At 32.5% G+C, this 21,020-nt stretch overlaps 1 protein-coding gene across 2 annotated transcripts in view; it reads right to left on the reverse strand.

The window, feature by feature from the left end:
* The window catches only part of Best2 (bestrophin family protein), a 51,560-nt gene that overhangs the window by 11,011 nt on the left and 19,529 nt on the right, over positions 1 to 21,020 (reverse strand). Inside the window, exons 2-4 of one of the 2 annotated variants that reach the window (XM_011067461.2) lie at positions 17,600 to 17,710; positions 14,917 to 15,088; positions 11,115 to 11,244 (exon numbers count right to left, since the gene is read on the reverse strand). In XM_011067461.2, the coding sequence (XP_011065763.2) occupies positions 11,115 to 11,244; positions 14,917 to 15,088; positions 17,600 to 17,710 (413 nt within the window). Of the gene's footprint in view, positions 1 to 11,114; positions 11,245 to 14,916; positions 15,089 to 17,599; positions 17,711 to 21,020 lie in introns of those variants that run through there. The other variant, XM_087413775.1, reaches the window with a different exon arrangement.

The raw sequence follows: 21,020 nt of genomic DNA on the forward strand, positions 1-21,020 counted from the left end.
TGATATATGAACATGATATGTCCAACTTCTCTTTCTCTTTCTTCCGTATTAATCTCAAAGCAAGTTCATAAATTGCCATTTGACATCTTCCTAGTGAAAGTCAGTGAAATAGATTATTTATTTGTATATTTCTGTTTATAATTATTTAAACATTAGTACAGCTCAGATATAATTTGAGATATAAGACATTTGAACACGGCAATACTAAATTCTTGCATCTGCTATTTTTAGTATGAAATATACAATCGATGAATTATACAATACTTAAATTTATTTGTATCTTTTCTGATATATATTTTCAAACAATATTTTTCCCTTATCTATAACTTGAATAAATTTTTTTTTATAAATATATCTATAAGTATAAAATAATTATTATTTAAGAAATCATATTAAATATGGAAAAAGTTTCGTTCATTGAAATATAACATTAATTCATAAAACAGAATTTTAAAAGCGTCTGATTTATTTCAAAATCAATAAAAACTAGAAAAGTGCCCACACAATAATAAAAATTTTCTAGTTGCAATGGTCAAATTTTCCTGTCATTGCACGTCCAAAGGAATTATAATAGATCCACGTAGTAGATTGGACTTTGGTCTAGAAGCGATCGTAGTTGAAACAAAAACTATTTTAAAAGTCACGACGAAGTCACCGCAAAGATTAACTACTAGCTTGATTGGTACCCGGCTCGAGTAACGGGAATATTGTAATTTTTCTCGAAGATATCTTTTTATCGTTAGAGTAGAAAGGGCCATTCGCACGAACGTATAACCGTCTAAGCTGGGACAATGCCCGAAAAAATGAGGCAGCCTTACTGCGAGCAGCTATCAAAATAACTTGCGGCGTCACTCTGACAAGTCGTTGATCGAAGAAATCGTCTGGAGATGAAAGACTCTCCGGTGGAAACGTGCAGATTACTAATGACGGCACACACACGCTCTTTTATTCAGCAGGAGTAGTTGGATCAGATACACACCTTAGTAGCAAAAACTGACATAGAGACAACCAAGCATTCAATTTAGCGCTTTCCGTGATTTATATACCTTAAACACACGACATTAAAATCTTTTTTATTTACGTTAGATTTTATTCTCCTATTTATCTATTCTATGACACTCATATGCATAGCACGTATGTATGCTCGTGCATGCTTAGCACGCATGTTTCAGCATCGTTTCTTTGTTACACTGTTTTAAGGATCGCACATTATCCCGTTCTTTTTTTGGATGTATATTTGCATATATATATATATATATATATATATATATATATATATATACATATATATGCATGCAGTATATTCTTTAATATATGTATATAAATCTACAAAAGCATACAGTCTTGGCCAAAAATATTAGATACCTTGTCAACTATTATTTAAAGTTTTAGCTTAAAAACTGATTTATGACATTTGTTCTAAATTATCCTTATTTAAAAACGCTTTAAACTTTCATATAATGCCGATAAACAAAAAGTAACAATCGAGGAATTCCAGGTAAATAAAAAAAATATAAATTAATTATTATAAAATTATTATATAAATTATTAAAAACCTAATATTTTTGGCATGTAGTTCTAATTTCTGTAAAATAAAATAAATAATTATCGCCTCCAATACAAAATAAGATTTATATAAACATAATATCTAATAAACAATTATAAAATAGAAGCGATCAGATATTTTACGTATTGAATTTTTAATCAGAAAATATATTTTGTAATATACACGACACTTTTAACAAATACTAGTAAACATCGAATGTTTGAACTGAAATGTGATTTTTGAATGATCGATCGGTTTGATACGCGATCAGTTTGCCTCATTCATCATACGACCTTGATACCGATGTCACACACAGTTGCATAGAATCGTACAGTAATGAGCTCGAGAATTCGCAAGCTGCTATTAAAGTAATGGCCGATAATTCATCGAATGACTCATTCGAGTGCCATCATGCGTTACTGGCAGTAAAGGCACTAAGTGTATCGAAAAGATATTAGCGTATTTTTGCACAACCTTTTAAACTAAAATGAGAAATAGTTGGAATAATTAAACAAATTAAAATACATTATCATTTGCAATTATTAAAAAGCATTAGCTATTTAAATATTTGTTTTTATTTATGTGTGGCGCCAGGCGCCAGGCGCCTCAAAAATTTCGAAAGCATTCACAGCTATAAATGTGTGATTTACATTTATTTTCACGGGTTTTAACGGGTCACACGAATTTGTAAGATGACGTTTAATTTACGCGTTGTAAAATTTACCGCTCAAAGCGGAACGTACGCCGTGTGTCTGACGACATAGTGCCGCTACTACTACTCTAGGAGAAAAAGCAAGAATTACTTAATGCCGTTAGTAGGTATATGTTAATAAAAGCAAATCGATGCTTATTAGGAAAGTGCCCGATCGTGCTTCAGGTCTCCGACCCCATAGTTGTTTATATTAAATTATAGGTCATAAATCATAATCATCATATAGATAGAAAACGGTAGAACATCCGTGTATTAGATATAAAATTCAATGTGCGTGTAATTAGTTTGAATCCTCAATCATTAAATTTGGATTAGCAGTCAGCTTTCTTCATAGCATTTACTCTTCGGCTGATATAAATAGATAATGATGTTATAGTACATAAAATTAAAGTAGGTACACTTCGACGTATTAATGAGCGTATAAATATATCAAGAAATCAAAATATTAGATTTATTTTTGTATAACATTCATTTATTATTTCTTGCAAATGGTTCGCAAAGTATTTTTTTCATATTGAAAGTAGTTTCTACCAATTTAAAATATAAATGACAAATAATATTAATGCAAATATTAATGCAAATATTAACGTAAAATTGCACCTTTGGAAAGAAACAAAGAACTTATTTTTCAATGATTACTCGACGGTGCGATTCCAGAAAATTGTAGCATAGTCAAGTTTCGCAAGTCTCATCAAAATAAAACGACATCAGCGATGAAGAAGTGGTTCCATCCGTTCTTAGTAGGATGTTACCTCCCGGGACCATTGGCTACATCGATGAGCAAAATGGGGTACGAGCACAACAGAACAGGGGTGAAGGATGCACGGTATAGGTCAACAAACGCGGAGATCCTTGCTGCGCTGGCAAGGTCGTGATTAAAATAAAAAATAAACCGAGTTCCCTCAGTCCCGCACTTCGTATACTTGCCAGCTCGCCGTGACGACGCTGAAAAGCATCCTTCGGAGAAAACCAGTCTGCCGTCCGGTCCATAACTTCTTAAGTATAGTTTACAACGCGAATGCGGATGTAAAATGTCGTGGGATTTCGAACATTGGAATGTTCAAGTGAATGAGTTGATATAGCGATTATCCGGATGTTATATTGGGCTTTCGCAGAATAATAACTCTCGGTAATAATAAAATGTGACACAGAAAATACTTTTACATTAAATATTATATCACATAGGTATTAAAAGATGTAAATTAAATTATCATAAATTAAATTACATGCTAAAGAACGAATTTGGCTTTTACAATTTTTATTATGAAATGCAAAATAAGCGAGAGAAAACTAAAACAGTAGTAATTAAAATTTTGTCAGAAAATAATCAGTTTGTTGAAACCTCTTGCCTGTAATAATAAAACCTCTCGGGCACGTGAATAACACTTTCTGTTGCACCGACGGTATTGTGCATGTATATGCGGAAGGTGTAGTCGAGCTCAGTCGCAGACTTGGCGCCAGTGAAAATGCACTGATTAGGAAATATTCTCGCGTAATTAGAGGTGAGCAACTCTGGAGCCATTCGACGCGTACATTGCAACGGATGCGTGTTGGGTGTCAATAGACCGTCTGCCAAAGAGAAAATCGATCATGTCCGTGTCCCGAGTCGCGCGTACATTATGCGTTCACGTGCATTGCTGATCCCAGCAAATCGTACAACACATGACGCGGCTATTAACGATTTCACTATCATTTGAGAGACAAGAGTTTCCGTCGCCAAGTGCGAATCTTCTATGCCCGCAGGAGAAATTTATAAGATTTTCATAGTTAAGTGAATCGTAAAACTCACAATCTGACGTTACTTACGCTTTCTGAGATAAAATAGTAATTTATTCATGAAGTGAGTTGTTAGATAAAACAGTAATGTCCATAATAAATAGCTTGGGAAAGGATATTTGAAAGGGTATGTCGTTTATAATAATCTTTATAAATAGCACACAAGTTTATGTAGATTTTACAATCATAAAAAAAGCACCAGTAAGAAATTAATTTTTTTGGAGTTTCCATCTTTCATAAAGTATTAAAAAAATTTTATTTTTTCATAATTTTATTGAAAATTATAAATTGTTTAAAGTGACTTTAATTATAAATCTATATTTAATGCAATCAATATTTATTAATTTAGACGTATTACGTATAAATATTATGTATAAATATTAATTATACCAAACAGATTTTGTCAAATTATGTTGTTAAACAGATTTTGAATATTTCAGTATTGCGTTTTATAGATTATAGAAGATCAAATATGCGAACAGTTTTTTCGTAAAAGATTATTTAATAATAATAACAAATACTTATCTCTAACAGAGATAAGACAGTAAATGTTTCAAACTCACTTTCAGAATAGAAAAACTCTATTTAAATCAGTTTAAATTCTGTAGATCATTGACCGAAGTGACTCGCATTCTTAATTATTTTGTAATTGGAAAACGGAACTTTTGTGCAAAGCACGTTAATCAAATGTGATGTACCGATGTCTAGGAATTAAGAATGCGAATGAACACTGATTCGCATCCTTAATTGTTCAAATAGGATGCAACGATAGCGCATAGGAACATCAAATTAACTGTAAAGCAAGTGCACGAATTGATTTTGAACTTGGTAAAACGTGGACGTTTATCAATGAAAGAATACATCAGAAAATAAAAAGTTTAATAAAAAATTAGATGAGTAATAAAAAATTCATTAAATAAAAAAATTGCAAGAATCATTTCACTTAATATGACAATTAAAAATTTTGTTATTTTATTACATTATAAAGTAGTTAAAATTATCTGCTCATAATGTCTCGTGGCACATTCACGCACAACATATACATACGCACATAATGACCATCAAAGATTAAGAAATCTTATATTCTGGAAGTCTAGTGCGTTTCTCCTTGTTCTTTCATTTATCCTTCATTTAGGTGAGCACGGTCAAAGTCCGACCTTCCCCAAGGCCAATAATCTGCGTAACGTTACGTTCAGGTACAGTTCACGGATTGTCTGCTCTTTTGAGGATAGTGACACGTTCATGTGACCCAGACACGCTCTATAACTGTTTCTCGAGGGACTCGAGAATGTCGGAGAGTTCCACGAATAAATCACGAAAGAATCCGTTATCTGCGAAACGTTAATTACAAGAGTTCGATTGTTTCCTTTCTAAAAGCCCAGTCGCTGTCTACAATATCCGTCAGTGAGAAAACGCCAATTGTGTCACGCACATAATCGCGCATAAAGTCTTATAATCGGGATAAAGTCTTATTATGGGATTAATTAATATCATATATTTCCTCCATCTCGTCTTGAGTGCTGTGAAATTCCTCTGAAATCCACGGCTACTGGGCAATCTTATCTGATGCCGATCTACGATACGATGGAGTGTGTGCTCTCGAAGCTGTTATATCCGGGCGTAATTATTTTCTTGCGGATCGTTTGGCATAATCGTGGAGAAATTCTGCCTGGGACAATAATTTGTGCTAAATATAGGTAGCGCGTGCTGCGCGCACATTGGCGTATTACGGTCCATCCAGCGAGGATGAAAACAGAAAAGAACGAAGAAAAAATGAGAAGAAACGGATTCTCGAGTTTCTTACTCTGCTCTTGCTGATGTAGACTTGAGGATGCTACTGATGATGATAATGGTGATGATGATGGTGATGATGATGATGATGATGATGATGATGATGATGATGATGGTGATGATGATGATGATAGTGATGATAATGATGATGATGATGATGATGATGATGATGATGATGATGATGATGATGATGATGATGATGATGATGATGATGATGATGATGATGAAGATGATGACAACGACGACTAGCAGTAATTCCTGAAGCCTTCGCGAGTGGTAGAGCTGACGAAAAAGACGAAATGACAGCACGTAGCCCGCGTGATATCGTCTAGCCGATTACCACCTGCTGTCTTGACTAGATTATAACTCTCATTACTCTATATTTAATCTAGTTCGATTTAATTGCAAGGAACCTTACAAATACTAAAATAACTTCCACAATCGCTCACCTGAACATCATATCGCGCCCGTCCACACAATAGAGCAACACAATAATTATTCTAAATGGAACTAATAGACTACTTGTCTCACTTGGATCGATCAGATTGACGGACAGGCATATCATCAGAAAAAAGTTATAATTCAGTCTGAGAGTTATTAACTTAATAGCAAATGTATTTAAAGTGCTCGTCTAGCCATTAATAAACCGGTGGATCATGATCTTGAAACAAAAAGAGATTTGCCTGCATATTAAACGGCTAAGTGACCAACCAGAGAGAAAAGCGTATCACGCGTTAACGGTGAAAATCAATGGATAGTTACAAGGAAAAGAGAGAAACAAGAATCCAAGACCAAGAAATTCCTCTCGAGGAAATCGCGAAGACGTGACCGATGATTATCGAGCGACGCACGGCATTAGCGCATCGGATCGGCCGCAATCGCATCGGGTTATTTCTGTATACACCAGGAGGAAGGAGCGGCACGCAAGAACGAGAACAGGACGAGGTGCATGAAGCAAAGGAAGAAGAAGCCCGTAAGAAGCGGTGAGATGCTGCTTGCTCCAGCTATGCGACTGCAAAACAAAAAGTTCTCAGCACGCTGAGAAGGAAAAGGAAAAGGACGAGGAACTGGCGCCGGCGCTCCGCGTTTCTAAGCGGTCTCTCGGCGTGCTCGTTGAAAATTACCCGGACGCACGTGAAAATTGCCTGCCGGCGCGCGAGAGGCAGTCGCGGTCGACAGCATAGACGAGTGCGACCGCCGTCGCGGCGCCTGACGATTTCCAGATCGTAATTCGCCGAGGGAATTGGGTACACATGGATAATTTCGACTACTTTCAAGACTCGAGTTTCGAGATTTCTTCTCGTCGCACTGTAATCTCGCACGATCGTTTGCGATCACAGACACGCAACGAAATGACTTTCTTACGAGGATCTTCGACGCCAACGTTCGTCTCATTATTGATATCGCACTCGCGAAATGCTCATTTAAGATGTAATATGAATGTATTTTCAATTCATGAAGTAATTTCTAGCTGTCGAGAATAAGACCGGAAGTTTACTTCGAAATATCATTAAAAAAATTTCACACACACACACACACACACACAGTTTAGAAATAAACTATATTTGACTTCGTAATTGTTGTTTGGAAGAATATGAGATGAAGCTCGTATTTCCTGTTTCTTACTAGAATTAAACTTCGGGCTTAAGTGATTCCTTGACAAATATACATGTAAATACTGACACGAGTCATAGCGGCAAATTTATTCCGTGTCTTTCGTAATACTTCATCAATGTCAACGACCAGTTGTTAGACACGCGCATACATGAAATCATTTTGAATGACGTTCGTGGCAATTTTGCATTACCACATACGTACCTACGTACGTGTGTACCTACACACATAATCTTCTTGAAAAAGATATTTGTTGAGTGCGGTCAGTTCTGCGAAATTTATTATTCGACTTTGTCATACCGGATATTATATTCACATAATGTGTAGCTTCAGATATACCACATTTTACTTAAAAACACAATAAAATACAAAAAAACGACTGATTAAGATCAGTTCTTCGTATTGCATGCTTCTGTATACTGAAAAAAAAATGGTAACAGTTATCAAATGTTAAGTAAAATAATTTCAATCAAATGTTCGTTTGATATAAAATAATTTTACGTTTCTGAATATTTATTAATTATTACTAAATAGTTAATTATATTATAATGTGTAATACTTACAAAATATTTAGAAAAGTAAAATTATTTCACTTAACATTTAACAGCTATTATCAGGCTCTTTTATATATATATATATATATATACGAGGGCAAGGTGAAAAGTTCTCGGCCTAACCCATAGATGATACTGCTACAAATAAATGTATTTTTAAAGTAAAAAACTTATTCTTTCACTTCTACAACTTTTCACCTTGCCCTTGTATACATATGTATAAACCTTCTCTTTTAATTTTGAATGCAATGTTAATTTTTAGTACAAATTAACATTGCATTCAATGTTATCGAATTTTTACAATATACATATATTTCTCTTATCAAAGTTATAATATTTGTTTGGAGTCTGACGCACGTAAGTATAAATTACATGTGTATATATTTGCATTAGTAATTTTCTTGTTCATAATTTTTTCATATATTGACATATTGTCTTGAACTAGTATTTTAAAGAGAAAATATATCATGCTTGTTTTCGAGATACATCTGTTTCCACACGATCTTTTATTTATAAAGATTTTGACTTTTTCTGAGAACTTATTCTGAATAATTAGCATATTTAATTCGGATGTAAACATAATTTGATTTATTATACCTATCATATTAATTTTCTTTTTCATTAACTCCAATTATAAAATTAATACATACGTTTACATGTTCAATAATGATTAATTTAATCGAGTCAGTATAAGCAACTTGCAGAAAATGTCTTTTTTTTTTGTTTTATTGCAACTGAAAAATTTATAATGCGCTAACACCTGCGTGTATTTTCTCATTCCTTCCTCAACGGTGACAATAATTGTAATGTACTGTTTGCACAACGTGGGAATTGTTACATTTCTAATGCACATATCGTAGAAATTGTATCAGTATACCATTGACATTCCTTTCAGTTTCATGATTTAATGATTATTTCATTACATAAACTGCTATTTTCCAGTAAGACTAGAAAAAGCTGGCATCACTTTATTTATAGAAATACAATGCATTTTTCACGCATGTATTATTAATGAAACTGTCACTCGAAGCATGCTATTGTCGAGCAGATTTTGTCTCCACGATAGTAAAGATTCCTGTTTAGATCCTGTTTATCTTCTAAGAGCCAAGTTTCTTCGTCGCGCCGACATATTTCTTTCGCGACCCCGCCGCGAAGTCAGTCATTTCCACGAAAGAGCGGGTTCTTATTGTAGATTCCACTACTTATTCCTTGATCTAAGGATGGATAGTATCCTCATGTTCATGGAGCATTCGCGGGATCCTTATTGGAGAAATGTAATCTATTTCTGGAGTAACATCCACTCTACAGTTGAATCGTAAGAAGTTGAACACATATTTGTAGGTTTCTTTGTAGATGATAAAATTATAGGATGCAACAAAGATAACGAAACAATGGAGAAAATAAATTTTACATCTATATAATGAGAGATAAATTGAAGAGAATTGCTTGGATAAAGATATTATTTATTTTATCTTATTCATATTTGTTTATCAGATTATTACTTCTAGTAATTAAGTTAACAAACAATTAATAACAAATTTCTATTAATTTTTACAGAAATATTCATATATTATCAAAAACGAGTTGCTTGCATAAAATGTGAGTGATAAATATAAATTAATAAATAAAATAGCCGCAATAATATTTAATTATTCTCCATTAAAGGTACTCCATTTTAATTTGTATCCCATTTATGTCTAATCATTTATGTCTAATCATTTATGTCTAAAGTTGTCAAATTTGATAATTATGTCTAAATCAACATATTAAACAAAGCTAAAAGTGAATTATCGTCTGCAATGGATATTAGGTGGGCATTTATTATTTAATATTACCGTTTAACTGCTGAAATACATGACTTTGTCATCTATTATTTCGCCTATCGCGTTACAGAAGCGTCATAGTTGTCGAACGTTCAATGGTCACGATATCGCGTGTGATTATCGACACAGTCACATGCAAAGAGCAACGAAAAAAGTCAGAACTACCAGGCTGTCCTTGCGCCATCATGGCACGCGGCGAAGCTGCATTATATTGTATATCTATGGATGACGTGGTGAACGGCTTTGCCCGTCGACTGAAAAGGTGACATATAATGCGATAAAAGAGCCGCGAGCCCGTGCACAAAGAAGAAAGCGATCTCCGCTCAATGCAGGTGGAATATCATCTTCATGCGTTGCATTCATTGATTGTAAGAATGGCTAGATATCTAATGAATTATAAAAAGTTTGAACAATAGTACTGGCGCCGGTATTGTAATTATTGACGGTATTTTTGACCGTATCATGATTATTACAACATATCAGTAATCGTAAACAGGAAAAAGTATCAATAATGACACCAATTGTAGTTATACTAATAACAATATTGCGTGAGAGTATTATTGTAAGTATTAGGATAATTGTTGTAGATATTTTCAGATCTCTTAAAAACAGCTTCTTTTTGATGTTATTTATATATTCGCATAAATTGAAGGTAATCATAGAGAAAATTTTATTAATGATTAATTTTTGAAGATTAACAATTAAAATTGAATGTTGATTAATTTCCGAAGATTAATAATTAAATCACGTGGAAAAATATTGTGAGAAAAAATTTGAAAGTAAGTTTATTGAAGACGCGAATAATATTAGCGATTATAAAAAGTAACACTTGATCGCAACGATCCGTGAAAATCAATGCTAAGGATAATATCCCTCATCGAGAGAATAATAAATCATAATAATGACACATTAGAAAATTTTTCAATTACAATTAGTTTTGATAAACTATTTTGATAATTTGTTATTATTGCATAATCCGATTTATAGGAAGGACAAAAAGTTCCCCCAAGGCAATTTCGTAGTTTCAAATGAAAATTATTAGAACAACAAATATATTAAATAAATAATTAGAATGATAAATATATTAATTTAATCTGTGTTCTGTATTTATAGATTAAGTACGATCACAAACACTTTCAAGAATATTTTGTGAGATTGAGTTCAATTTCCATATGCTTCAATTACCGATATCATTCTGTGATTAGAAAGCGGGTAGTTTAAGGTATCCTTCGTATTACATTTCGCATGCTAATGTATTATCTAAACATATATTTTGAAAATGTATAACTTATACTGACCTACATCTACCATATGCTGAAGAGTTGGGAAACGCCTCTTAACGCGGAGCGAAATCCTTTGCAATGTAATGACGTACGCGAGCACGGCATACCTCACAATGTTGCGTCTCATCAATCGCCCCCGTTCATCCTGAAACAGACAAACACGTACACGTTAATTATACTTCATTATAATTAATTATACTTCATATTTCTCTCGATAAACTTAAAATAAACATGTTTAATACATTAATTTGCTTACTATTAGGTGTTGGAATTAATTCGTAGCGTTTTTAATGAAAGAATGTTATTTATTTCACATGAGCATTAAAAAATACATTAATGAAAGTACTTCCCATCACTTGTAAAACGCTACGAATTAATTCCAACACCTAATAATTTAAACTAATTTATCTGACGTAATTATCTTCGCGCTAATAATATTTGAAACGCACTAAAAGAATTTTAAAATTATTCAGTTCGCGGTTTAAATTTATTACTTCGAGAAAAATGTGCAATAAAAATTTATAATATTATAAATCGCAACAAAAGTTAGCAGTAAGTCGATATCGGTAGCGAAAACGGCGCCGACTTCAAAATTCGTTTCAACAAATGCCAGACACGTTTCTACGTCTCGTGCATACTTTCCCCTTGTCCTCTTGGCCCGGTATTGTACGCTTCTCTCTGTCCATATTCACTGCTACCATTTTAAACTGTTCTAGTATTAATCGAAGAAAAACCCGGTGGCGCCTGTATTTTCCTTCCTTCTTTGGACATTGACGCGTACTTTTGTAACCAATAGCGCGTTTTGTAATCCGTCGACGGTTGTGATCGCTTAAAGGAATATCAATTTAATCGGAAATGATCGACGATGTCGACATTCAGATTTTCTGTATGCTCAAATTGTCGCAACTTTGAAGAAACATTATATATATAGTTAAAGGTTGAAAATATTTGAGATTGACTTTATAAATTATATTCAAAGAGAAGTCAGAGTTCATTTATGTCATTAAAATATCTGTTCTTTCACGACTCTATCGACACTTTTTACATCACACATTAATTAACTTCGCTCCACAGAGATTCCTTGCATTTTTCGCTGACAACGACGACTTATAAACTTTCTCAAATACGTAATAGATCTGTCATAAGAGATTACAAACTTTATAAATTATATAATTACAACTGCATATCGTAAAATATTTTTAAAAAGGAAAAACAATAAAAATCCTCCACTCTTAAATCGATTCCTAGCTTTCTCTTTCCGCAATTCTGATTTTTCTGAATCGAATCATCGTTCGATGTTACCACAGCACCGTTATCTTTTCGATGGCCTTTTCGTCATCTTTCACTTGCACGTACAAAAAACGAGACAACTCCTTCCTCGGAATTCTGCGACTCACTCGTCGCGCATATAAAAATGCCTGATTTGGCAGCTTGTGAACTATCCTCTTTGCGGGGAAAGGTAGCAGCCGAGCAACGATCGTCTCGTCTCTCGGGGCTTGCATTCCAATTAGATTTCAATGAAAGACACAGTTCAGGAGCCCGTGTTAACCATTGTTACCGTTCATTCACAAATCGGACACTCTGTATTACGCGATTACATGACCACGAGTATATGTATATAACCATGGGCTCGTTCCGTAGCTGAGGACCTTGTCCCCTACCTACGTGCAAAAATTCCATCGGAACCTGTCGTTCCTAGAGATTCACTATACACACGCAATTGCACGCACGCTTTTGCATACACGTAATTGCTGCGCTTTGAATTGAAAATTTGCGACAGAACGTAACAACCGGTTAAGGTAATTTTAAATATCGTTAATATGTCTGAAAAACGCCTAATGCAATTTTGATCTCTCTAAAATTTCCATCCAAGTAATTTTGATGATAACTTGATCGTTTAAAATTATAATTCTCATGAGACTATTTTAATCCTTCTAGACATACTGGATTTTTTTTAAGGCGAAATTTTGCTGTCAAATTTTTTGGCACAAATTACGATTTTTTATTTTTAAACAAAGATTTTAATATTTCAAATTTGAGCTGAACACAAAAAAGTATCTACGAAATTAAATAAAAACATGTATGCAAAATAAATAAAAACATGTATACAAAAAGTTAATTGTATAAATATTTGATGCAAATGTATTTATATTTTTTGCTTTGTATAAAGACAAAAGTATTGGACTTCACAATATAAATGGGATATTTTGCGTTGCGCAAATTTATTGATGAAGTCGAAATTGTTATCATACTGCAAATTGAAAGACCGCAATGAATTCGTGAATCATCGGCTGAAGAAGCGCGCGTTGCTGTATATAAAAACGCGATAATGCTTCTCGCGTGAAGATGATGGAATGACAGTCAGAAGATAGACAAGTGGAATGCAGTAAAACTTATGCGGTAGCACAAGTGCTTATATCTCTCGCTGATATTGCACGTGAGTAATAATAAACGTCAGAAAACCATGAAATTAATCCAACATTCTTTCATGCTCTGCAATATGGAAGAACGCGACACTTTGACTCTCTAGCTTCGGATTTAAAGATCTATAACGATATTTTCAACGGAAATAACCGTACGTATGGCAGAACATCGTGCAATCAAACCACTTTTTCTCGAAACTTTCTCGAAAATCGTTGCATTCTGAACGCGCGTTCTATGCGGTTTGATATATGAAATTAGTGCTGATCTAAATGAGTAAGGCGAAGAGGGCGATTGCATATAAGGAAATGATTAAATCGTTTAGCGGCGATTGATCAATTTGTGCTCTATTAATATAATGCTGGTAGCAATTGAGAATTGTAAGTCGCGTGTAGCACGAATATAGCACTCGACCAATGGACATATATTTTATTAGAAATCGATTGAAATAATAGATCGGTATGTATTGAAGAAGAATATATGTGTGCATGTGTGATGTGTGCATGACGTGCGTGCGTAGGTTCATCCTTTTTTTTCGCCACGGTACATTGCACTTTCACTCCGACACTGAGTCATTGACCAGAGGTTGAAGCTTGCACCGAACCCTTTGTTGTCGAAATTAAAGCTCTTCGTCATAAAATAATTATACAGTATTTATCTTAGGAAATTTAAGTATTAGTGATTAGATTGTAATGATGATTGCTTCAAGTAGTGGAAATTTATATTGAAGATGGCATATACATATGTTTAAGCATGTCTAATAAAGGCAATTATATCTAAATTGTTCGAATGATTGCGTTTTGATTTAAAGAAGAAAAAATTAACTTTTATCGCTTGAACAAGTCTTACCTTACTTATCACAAGTGAACTAATTATAAAATACAAATGGGATATTTATTTATGTCAAGGTCTTGGCAAATAATACACCAATTTCCGTTCTTTTTCAGTTGTGTGAAAGAATGAAAAGACAAATTTGCTACTTGTTGTGAAATTATAGGATCATCGTCCCCTACATTTTTTTTAGCTTCTGGGCGTGGCATGACTGGATTGGCACCTACTTAGGTTAACGACATCAAAACGTGTCATGGGAATTCATTAGCGTAATGAGACCAAACGTAACACGAGCGACTATCCAAAGCAAGGTTGCATCTATTAACGCTACCGCGATCTGCTCAGAAAAAAAATTATTTCGTATTAAAAAAAGTTGCTTAGTTTTTTTTATTCTAAAATAGTTTTGTTTTTCGCACAAAGCTTTTACGAATAAAAACAGCGAATAAAAAGCTTTTACGAATAAAAACTTATCCTTCCTAAGAAGAACGCTTTGTCGCCACTGTATTTTTAATCGTGTTTGAAACCAACAAAGGAAACCTCTTCTCGATGAGCAGGTTCTACTTACGTTTCCAGGAATGGCGGCGCTGATGAAGAGGGCCAGATTATCGGGCCAGGGTAAAAGCTTGTACTGCTCCCACCATCTCTTCACAACAAGGCTCACGTAGAATCCCAGGACGAATGACATAGGTATAGATTCGCTGGAGTTGCCGAAGTAATAACGAATTTTTTCGAAAATTCTGTAGAACAGATAAATATACTTTTTAATATAATTATCAGTTATTTTAATTTTTATTTGATACTCTTTTTTACTCTCTTTTAAAACAAAGTATCTTTATGCGTTTCAGCCATTTTATGTTATCACATTATTCTGCTGTTATAATTAATAAATATGATAAATTAAAGAAAAGTAATAATATGAACAAAGCAATAATTAAAGAAGAGTAAAAATATGAAAAAAAAATATTTTGTGAGAAATTGCAGAAGACTAATTCATTTAAGATAATTGTATGATATTTACATATTAAAGTTTCTTACAAGTTAAATAAAATTTTATGTACAAATTCGCGTATAAGTAGAGCAAGGTTGAGATGCGTCACGCGCGCATATTCGTAGACGACTATCAGCCTACGCTGATAAATGTGAATTAATATTAAAAAATGCTAATTTACATTTCGTTTTCACGATTGATCGCAAGCGAAAGCGCAAATCGGCTTTATCGAAAGCGTTTTCCATCCTTTCTGAATTCCTTATTCGCTTCGCTCGTTAATATCGGTTATTGCCTTGCAACGGGTCATTTTAAGAAGATCGTAATCACCACGCATAAAAGTAGCTGTCTTTATTTTTACGACTTCACACATCAATTCTGAACGATTAACACGGCGATTCCAGGATCTTCCAGTAAGTAGGTTTATGATGGAATTTCCGCGAATAGCTGGCACCGCATTCGCACTCTTGAAGTAATATTGACTTACCGTTACTTGAACGTACAATATCATGGTCACAAGGAACTGATATTGACATCATGTATAATAATTCGAATAATGACACAGCAATATCAAATACTTTCTTCAAGATATATTCAACAAAAGAATCTGATAATTTAAAAAAGTATTTTTTACGATGGTATATTTCACAGTCTAAAAAAAGTAGCAAATTTTCAGATAACTCTGAGGACAAAAGAAATCTTAAAAGAAATCTTAAAGGATGATTAATCTTACCGCGCACAGTCCGCTTAGTCCTATTCAATATACTAAATCATTTATTTTAATCTTTCGCCTGGATCCTAAACTTGCCTTAAGCCATCTTTACAGTTCTAAATTTAGCTCAGACGAATCGAAGCGATTTAAAAGAGAAATTTTTTTTACATCCTTGCGCTTTCTTCTGGCACTTCTTTATCCCCCTTTTTCAGCCCCACATAAATAACAGGTTATGGTTTTATGTCCTTTTTTAATGTCAGACACGAATTCCTGTTAAACACGTTTCATGTATAAGATGCACCAAAAGAATTCTTTTAAAAATCATAAATTGTAAATAATTAGTGATTTTAATTGCATTATTGTTTAAATGAATTAAATAAATCTTAGAGGAAACTGTTGCATCTATTTAGATACATATTTTTTTAATTACAAATTTATTAAGTAATAATAACATCACGTATATACAATCGCAATTTTTTAAGTTTAAGCTTATATTATATATTACTATTTAAATATGTCGTAATTATATTTGCAGTTAAAGAGTCGTTTGCATTTACTGTAGATGTCCATTAATTATCCTTGGGTACGAGTCATCCACAGCGATTGTCTAATTATTTTGCGATAAAAACAAGGATGTATTTTATATATTCAAAGATGTATTTTATATTACCAAAGGTAAAATATATTACTAAAGATAAATACCTCCATTAATTTCACAGACAATATGATAAACAGATTACGAAAGTAATATACAAAGTAATGAATCCTTAAGAACTCGAGGAATAATTATACACTTTTAATATTATTAAAATTTAATAAACATTTTATATATTTGTAGATTACTATTTACTGATATATGCAATGACCTTTTCCCATCGAATCGATCGAACATAATGAAGGTAAACGAAGGAAAGATTACCAAATGTGCTTGATAAAAATACAACAATAAAAACTAAGAAAAAAAAGGCATTATAAATTTTTTTATATTAATCGATGATACGTGCGACCGTGATCAAAATGTTGGAACCTTCAGATTTGTTGGCGGGCCAAGGCTGATATTGTACAGGTTTATCTACGTCCATAAAATACAGTTATAGCAGGTACGCTCACGCACCAGCTAGCCGATCATTGAATTTGGCATTATTCGTGATAAGAAACGAGTAAACAACGAAAGTGCAGGATTAAATCGCTGTTTCCTTTGCAAGATACAAACATTGTCTGCTTAAATTATTTATACATACATTAAACATATTTTCTACCCCGCATCGCCTTGAGTTTAATCCGCTAAATCCAGTATTATGCTTCCTACGTTTCCTCTGAGGCGATTGTATAGAATTAAATTACGGCCGGGAATAATTGTCACCGAATGCGAAAAACAAATTTAATGAAAAGATGTTCGTCGATGCTTCGTCGCTCTAATATTAATGTACAAAGATGCATTTTACTCCGAAACGTTTCTTTTCCTGTTTGAAGTTTCCTTAGCCGCCCACTCCCTCATAAAGAATGGAATTTATGGGAATTATTTAGTTCCAGGAATATTCTTGTACTCACACCCGCTGGTGCTCATTAAGCACGTATCGATATGTAAAATTGATGAGGTAGTAGAAGAACAGGTACGCCAGTAGTTCCCGCCAGATAAGCTTGTAAACGGAGCCACGCCATCTGTAAAAAATAAAAGATTTATTTAAATTAATTATATAAACAAATATAAGGGTTATAGCAAAATGCATAAGTATAGTATAGTATACAACATAGCACAAAACCGTCTGAACCAATGAGCATCCAGTATAAAGTCATCGATTTATATAAAGTAATATAAGGTAACTTCGGTATATACGCCGCACCTATCAAAAACTTAATTTATTAAGTATTATTTACTATGTTTAAAGTAAACGAACTATCAGTAAAACTTTGTACTGTCTATTATTATGAAAAAAATATTAGAAACTTAAAATATTTATATTTCATATTAAAAAATGAACTTTTTTAAACCCTTGCATTTTTGCATGTCCTACAATAATTATTTTTTTTATGTAGATTATAATTTATGATGGCGCTACTTAACACAGTGACAAATTGATTCAACTCACAATAATTTCATTAATATTAACAGTAAGAAACTGAAATCATAACACAATACTAATATAAAGGCATGTACTAATATAAAGGCAGAATAGTTGCGGGAAAATTACCTCTACTCTTTCTATTTTTTCTGACTACTGCAGCGTAAATCCCAGCGTATTTGTCGGAATTACCCTATACTCAATGATTTAGTTTAGATGATGTCTTATGTTATACAGTTATGTTATTTTGTGTACGATATCTCTAATAATAATTTTTACTTCACTGTGAAAATCTACTATTCAATTTGAACAATGTCTTTAATTTCTTTAAAAGCTAACTTCATGATATTCGTATGAGTGATAATTTGCACAAAATTGTATGATAGCACATTACGACTTTGAAAAAAATAGTTTTATTTCTTCATATCTCTTTATTACATTATAATAAATTATTCACAATGCACGAACGTTATAAAAAAAGGACATGAAGCAGTTGTGTTACCGAAACTTATATATCAAGCGCTTCGTATTCTAAAAAATTAACAGTAAATATTTGTGATACACTTTGTTTAATAAATTACAGTAATGATGTAAGAATTTGCCATCCTCAAATGATAAAAAATGAGCGAAATTCATCTTTCATTTCCAAGTACGCTCTATACTTCCCGATTGTGTGAATGAACTTCGAAGTATCTTGTATACTCTTTTCTCTTTTCAAACGTCTTTTTAAATTTAAACGATTGAGGAAATATCAGCACTTTTTCAATGCCACAATGTTAGTCCCTATACTACACATGATCGCTAAGAAATATTATCATAGTTTATTTTAATTTCAAAGTATCATGGATATTAATAAATCGATGATGTGTTGCCTCACATGACAAGTGTACGCAAAACAAGTTTTGTATGAAAGAGGGAAGAACTTTATAGATAAATTATTTCACAATTTCGCTTTCAATTAATGCCACTTTGCATCAATAGGATTAGTACGAGCGTACAATCGATAATAGCTAGATCATTCTACAAAATCGTAAACGGTATGTACGCTTTGAAACCGGCTAGGGAATTAGCGAAAAATATGTCACGGCTAAATCGATTTTATGAGTTTTGAAGATATGCTCCTCACGCGTAATGTTCCCCGATCGTGAATTTAATTCTTGTAATAAAATCAGATATCGATTGTTCGTTAATAGGAAATACGACGCGATCTGGTTTATTCTATAATTTTACTTTTTACATTTTATCTCTTCAAATATAAACTTACACATGAAAATAATCAAACTAATGGATTAGAATTATCTTAAAATAGCATTTAAGAATGCAATTCATTATTCAATTCCAGAAACAGTGACTTTAAATGTAAAATGAATACCCACGTTTCCAACGGATGCAGTGCAAATAGGGTCAGAGTGAAAAGTAGTTTATGTTGTAAAGTGGATATGTCAACTATTGTTTGATAATAGAGCTTTGAATGTACGTCATTTATTTCCATTTAAATAGAAGATGAATTCATTTATTGGAATTTGACATCTTGACTAATGATAAAATCTTATGTCATAAGTTATGTTAATATTAAGAAATTATATTTTGCGGACATTTATCCGGTATATGTAAAACGTACATTTAACGTTTAGGTATATTTTAAATATAGCATTCAAAATAAGATATTCGAGTTTTTATTGCGTGTTTAACAAATGATGCACACATGTCAAATTGATAAATTACAAAATCAGAATATTTCCTTGGAATATAAAATAAGAAAAGCATTAATCAATAAAATATCACTTTTCTCTCAGAGGGAGAAAGATATGAAAAATTTGTACCGGACATCCGCTGCATTCAGAGAATAGCTAACTTGCTGTGCTCACAAAACCGTAACGGTACCAGGTGATTATTGTATACAATAAATTCACTCATTGCTGATATGACAAGGATGAAAATTTCGAGAGTAATTGACGCGTAAAGTGAAATAATAAACTGCATTACCCGCTTAAATCATTCTTCTGACGCGATCTCAGTGATTGTATTTCAATCACTGGAATTGAGTAAACAAGATTATTTTTGATAGTCTCTTCTGCTTATCAGCCAGCCTGTAATTACGGCAAGGCGCCGTTGTCAGCCATATTTTTTTTACGCGTAGTATATACACTAATCAACAATCATGATTGCAAATTGCAATTTTACAAAAATAACTATAAAATTAACACACATACTTACATGGGACACAATTATGCGCTTTTAAACAATGATTAAACTGTTTGCTTATAACAAACACTCGCCGTCAATTTTCATTGGACAACTTAACCGAACTATTACGCAGAAATAAACATGAAAACGTTTCTTATTAAATGTTATTAACAATAAATGTTTTCAAATGCTTTCGCAGAATAAACTTATATAAAATGCATTTAAATTCTCTATTAACTCACAGATTATAATTATAAATGCTATTTTGTTCTTACTTGTCATCTTTTATAAACGTTTACTACTTTGTTATCATTAAGTATTACCATATTAAGCATGTTATCATATTAAATATTAAGTCTAAGTAATAACACTATACGTATTAGTAATTATCGAATTTAAAATTTTCTTTTCATACTTATGTGATTTTTCAATAAAGGGATACCTTTTTAGAAAAATATTATGCATTATTAAATCAATTAAAAAAGATTAAAAATTTAGAAATTAAAGTTTCTTATCCATTTAAATGTCAGTGAAACGTTGATAAATTTTTTACAGTACAAATTCATAAATTTTTTTTAATCAAATATACTTTTTAAAAAAACTTAGTTTACATAAAAATTAAAATTAAATTGCTTTCATGAAGACATAAAGTAGGTATAACTTGCTTCAAAGAATTATAATAATTATACATACATTAATACTATGTAGCGATTTCATGATTC

Source organism: Acromyrmex echinatior, chromosome 15 (genome assembly GCF_024713525.1).
Source record: "Acromyrmex echinatior isolate Ae372 chromosome 15, ASM2471352v2, whole genome shotgun sequence".
NCBI classification, from domain to species: domain Eukaryota; kingdom Metazoa; phylum Arthropoda; class Insecta; order Hymenoptera; family Formicidae; genus Acromyrmex; species Acromyrmex echinatior.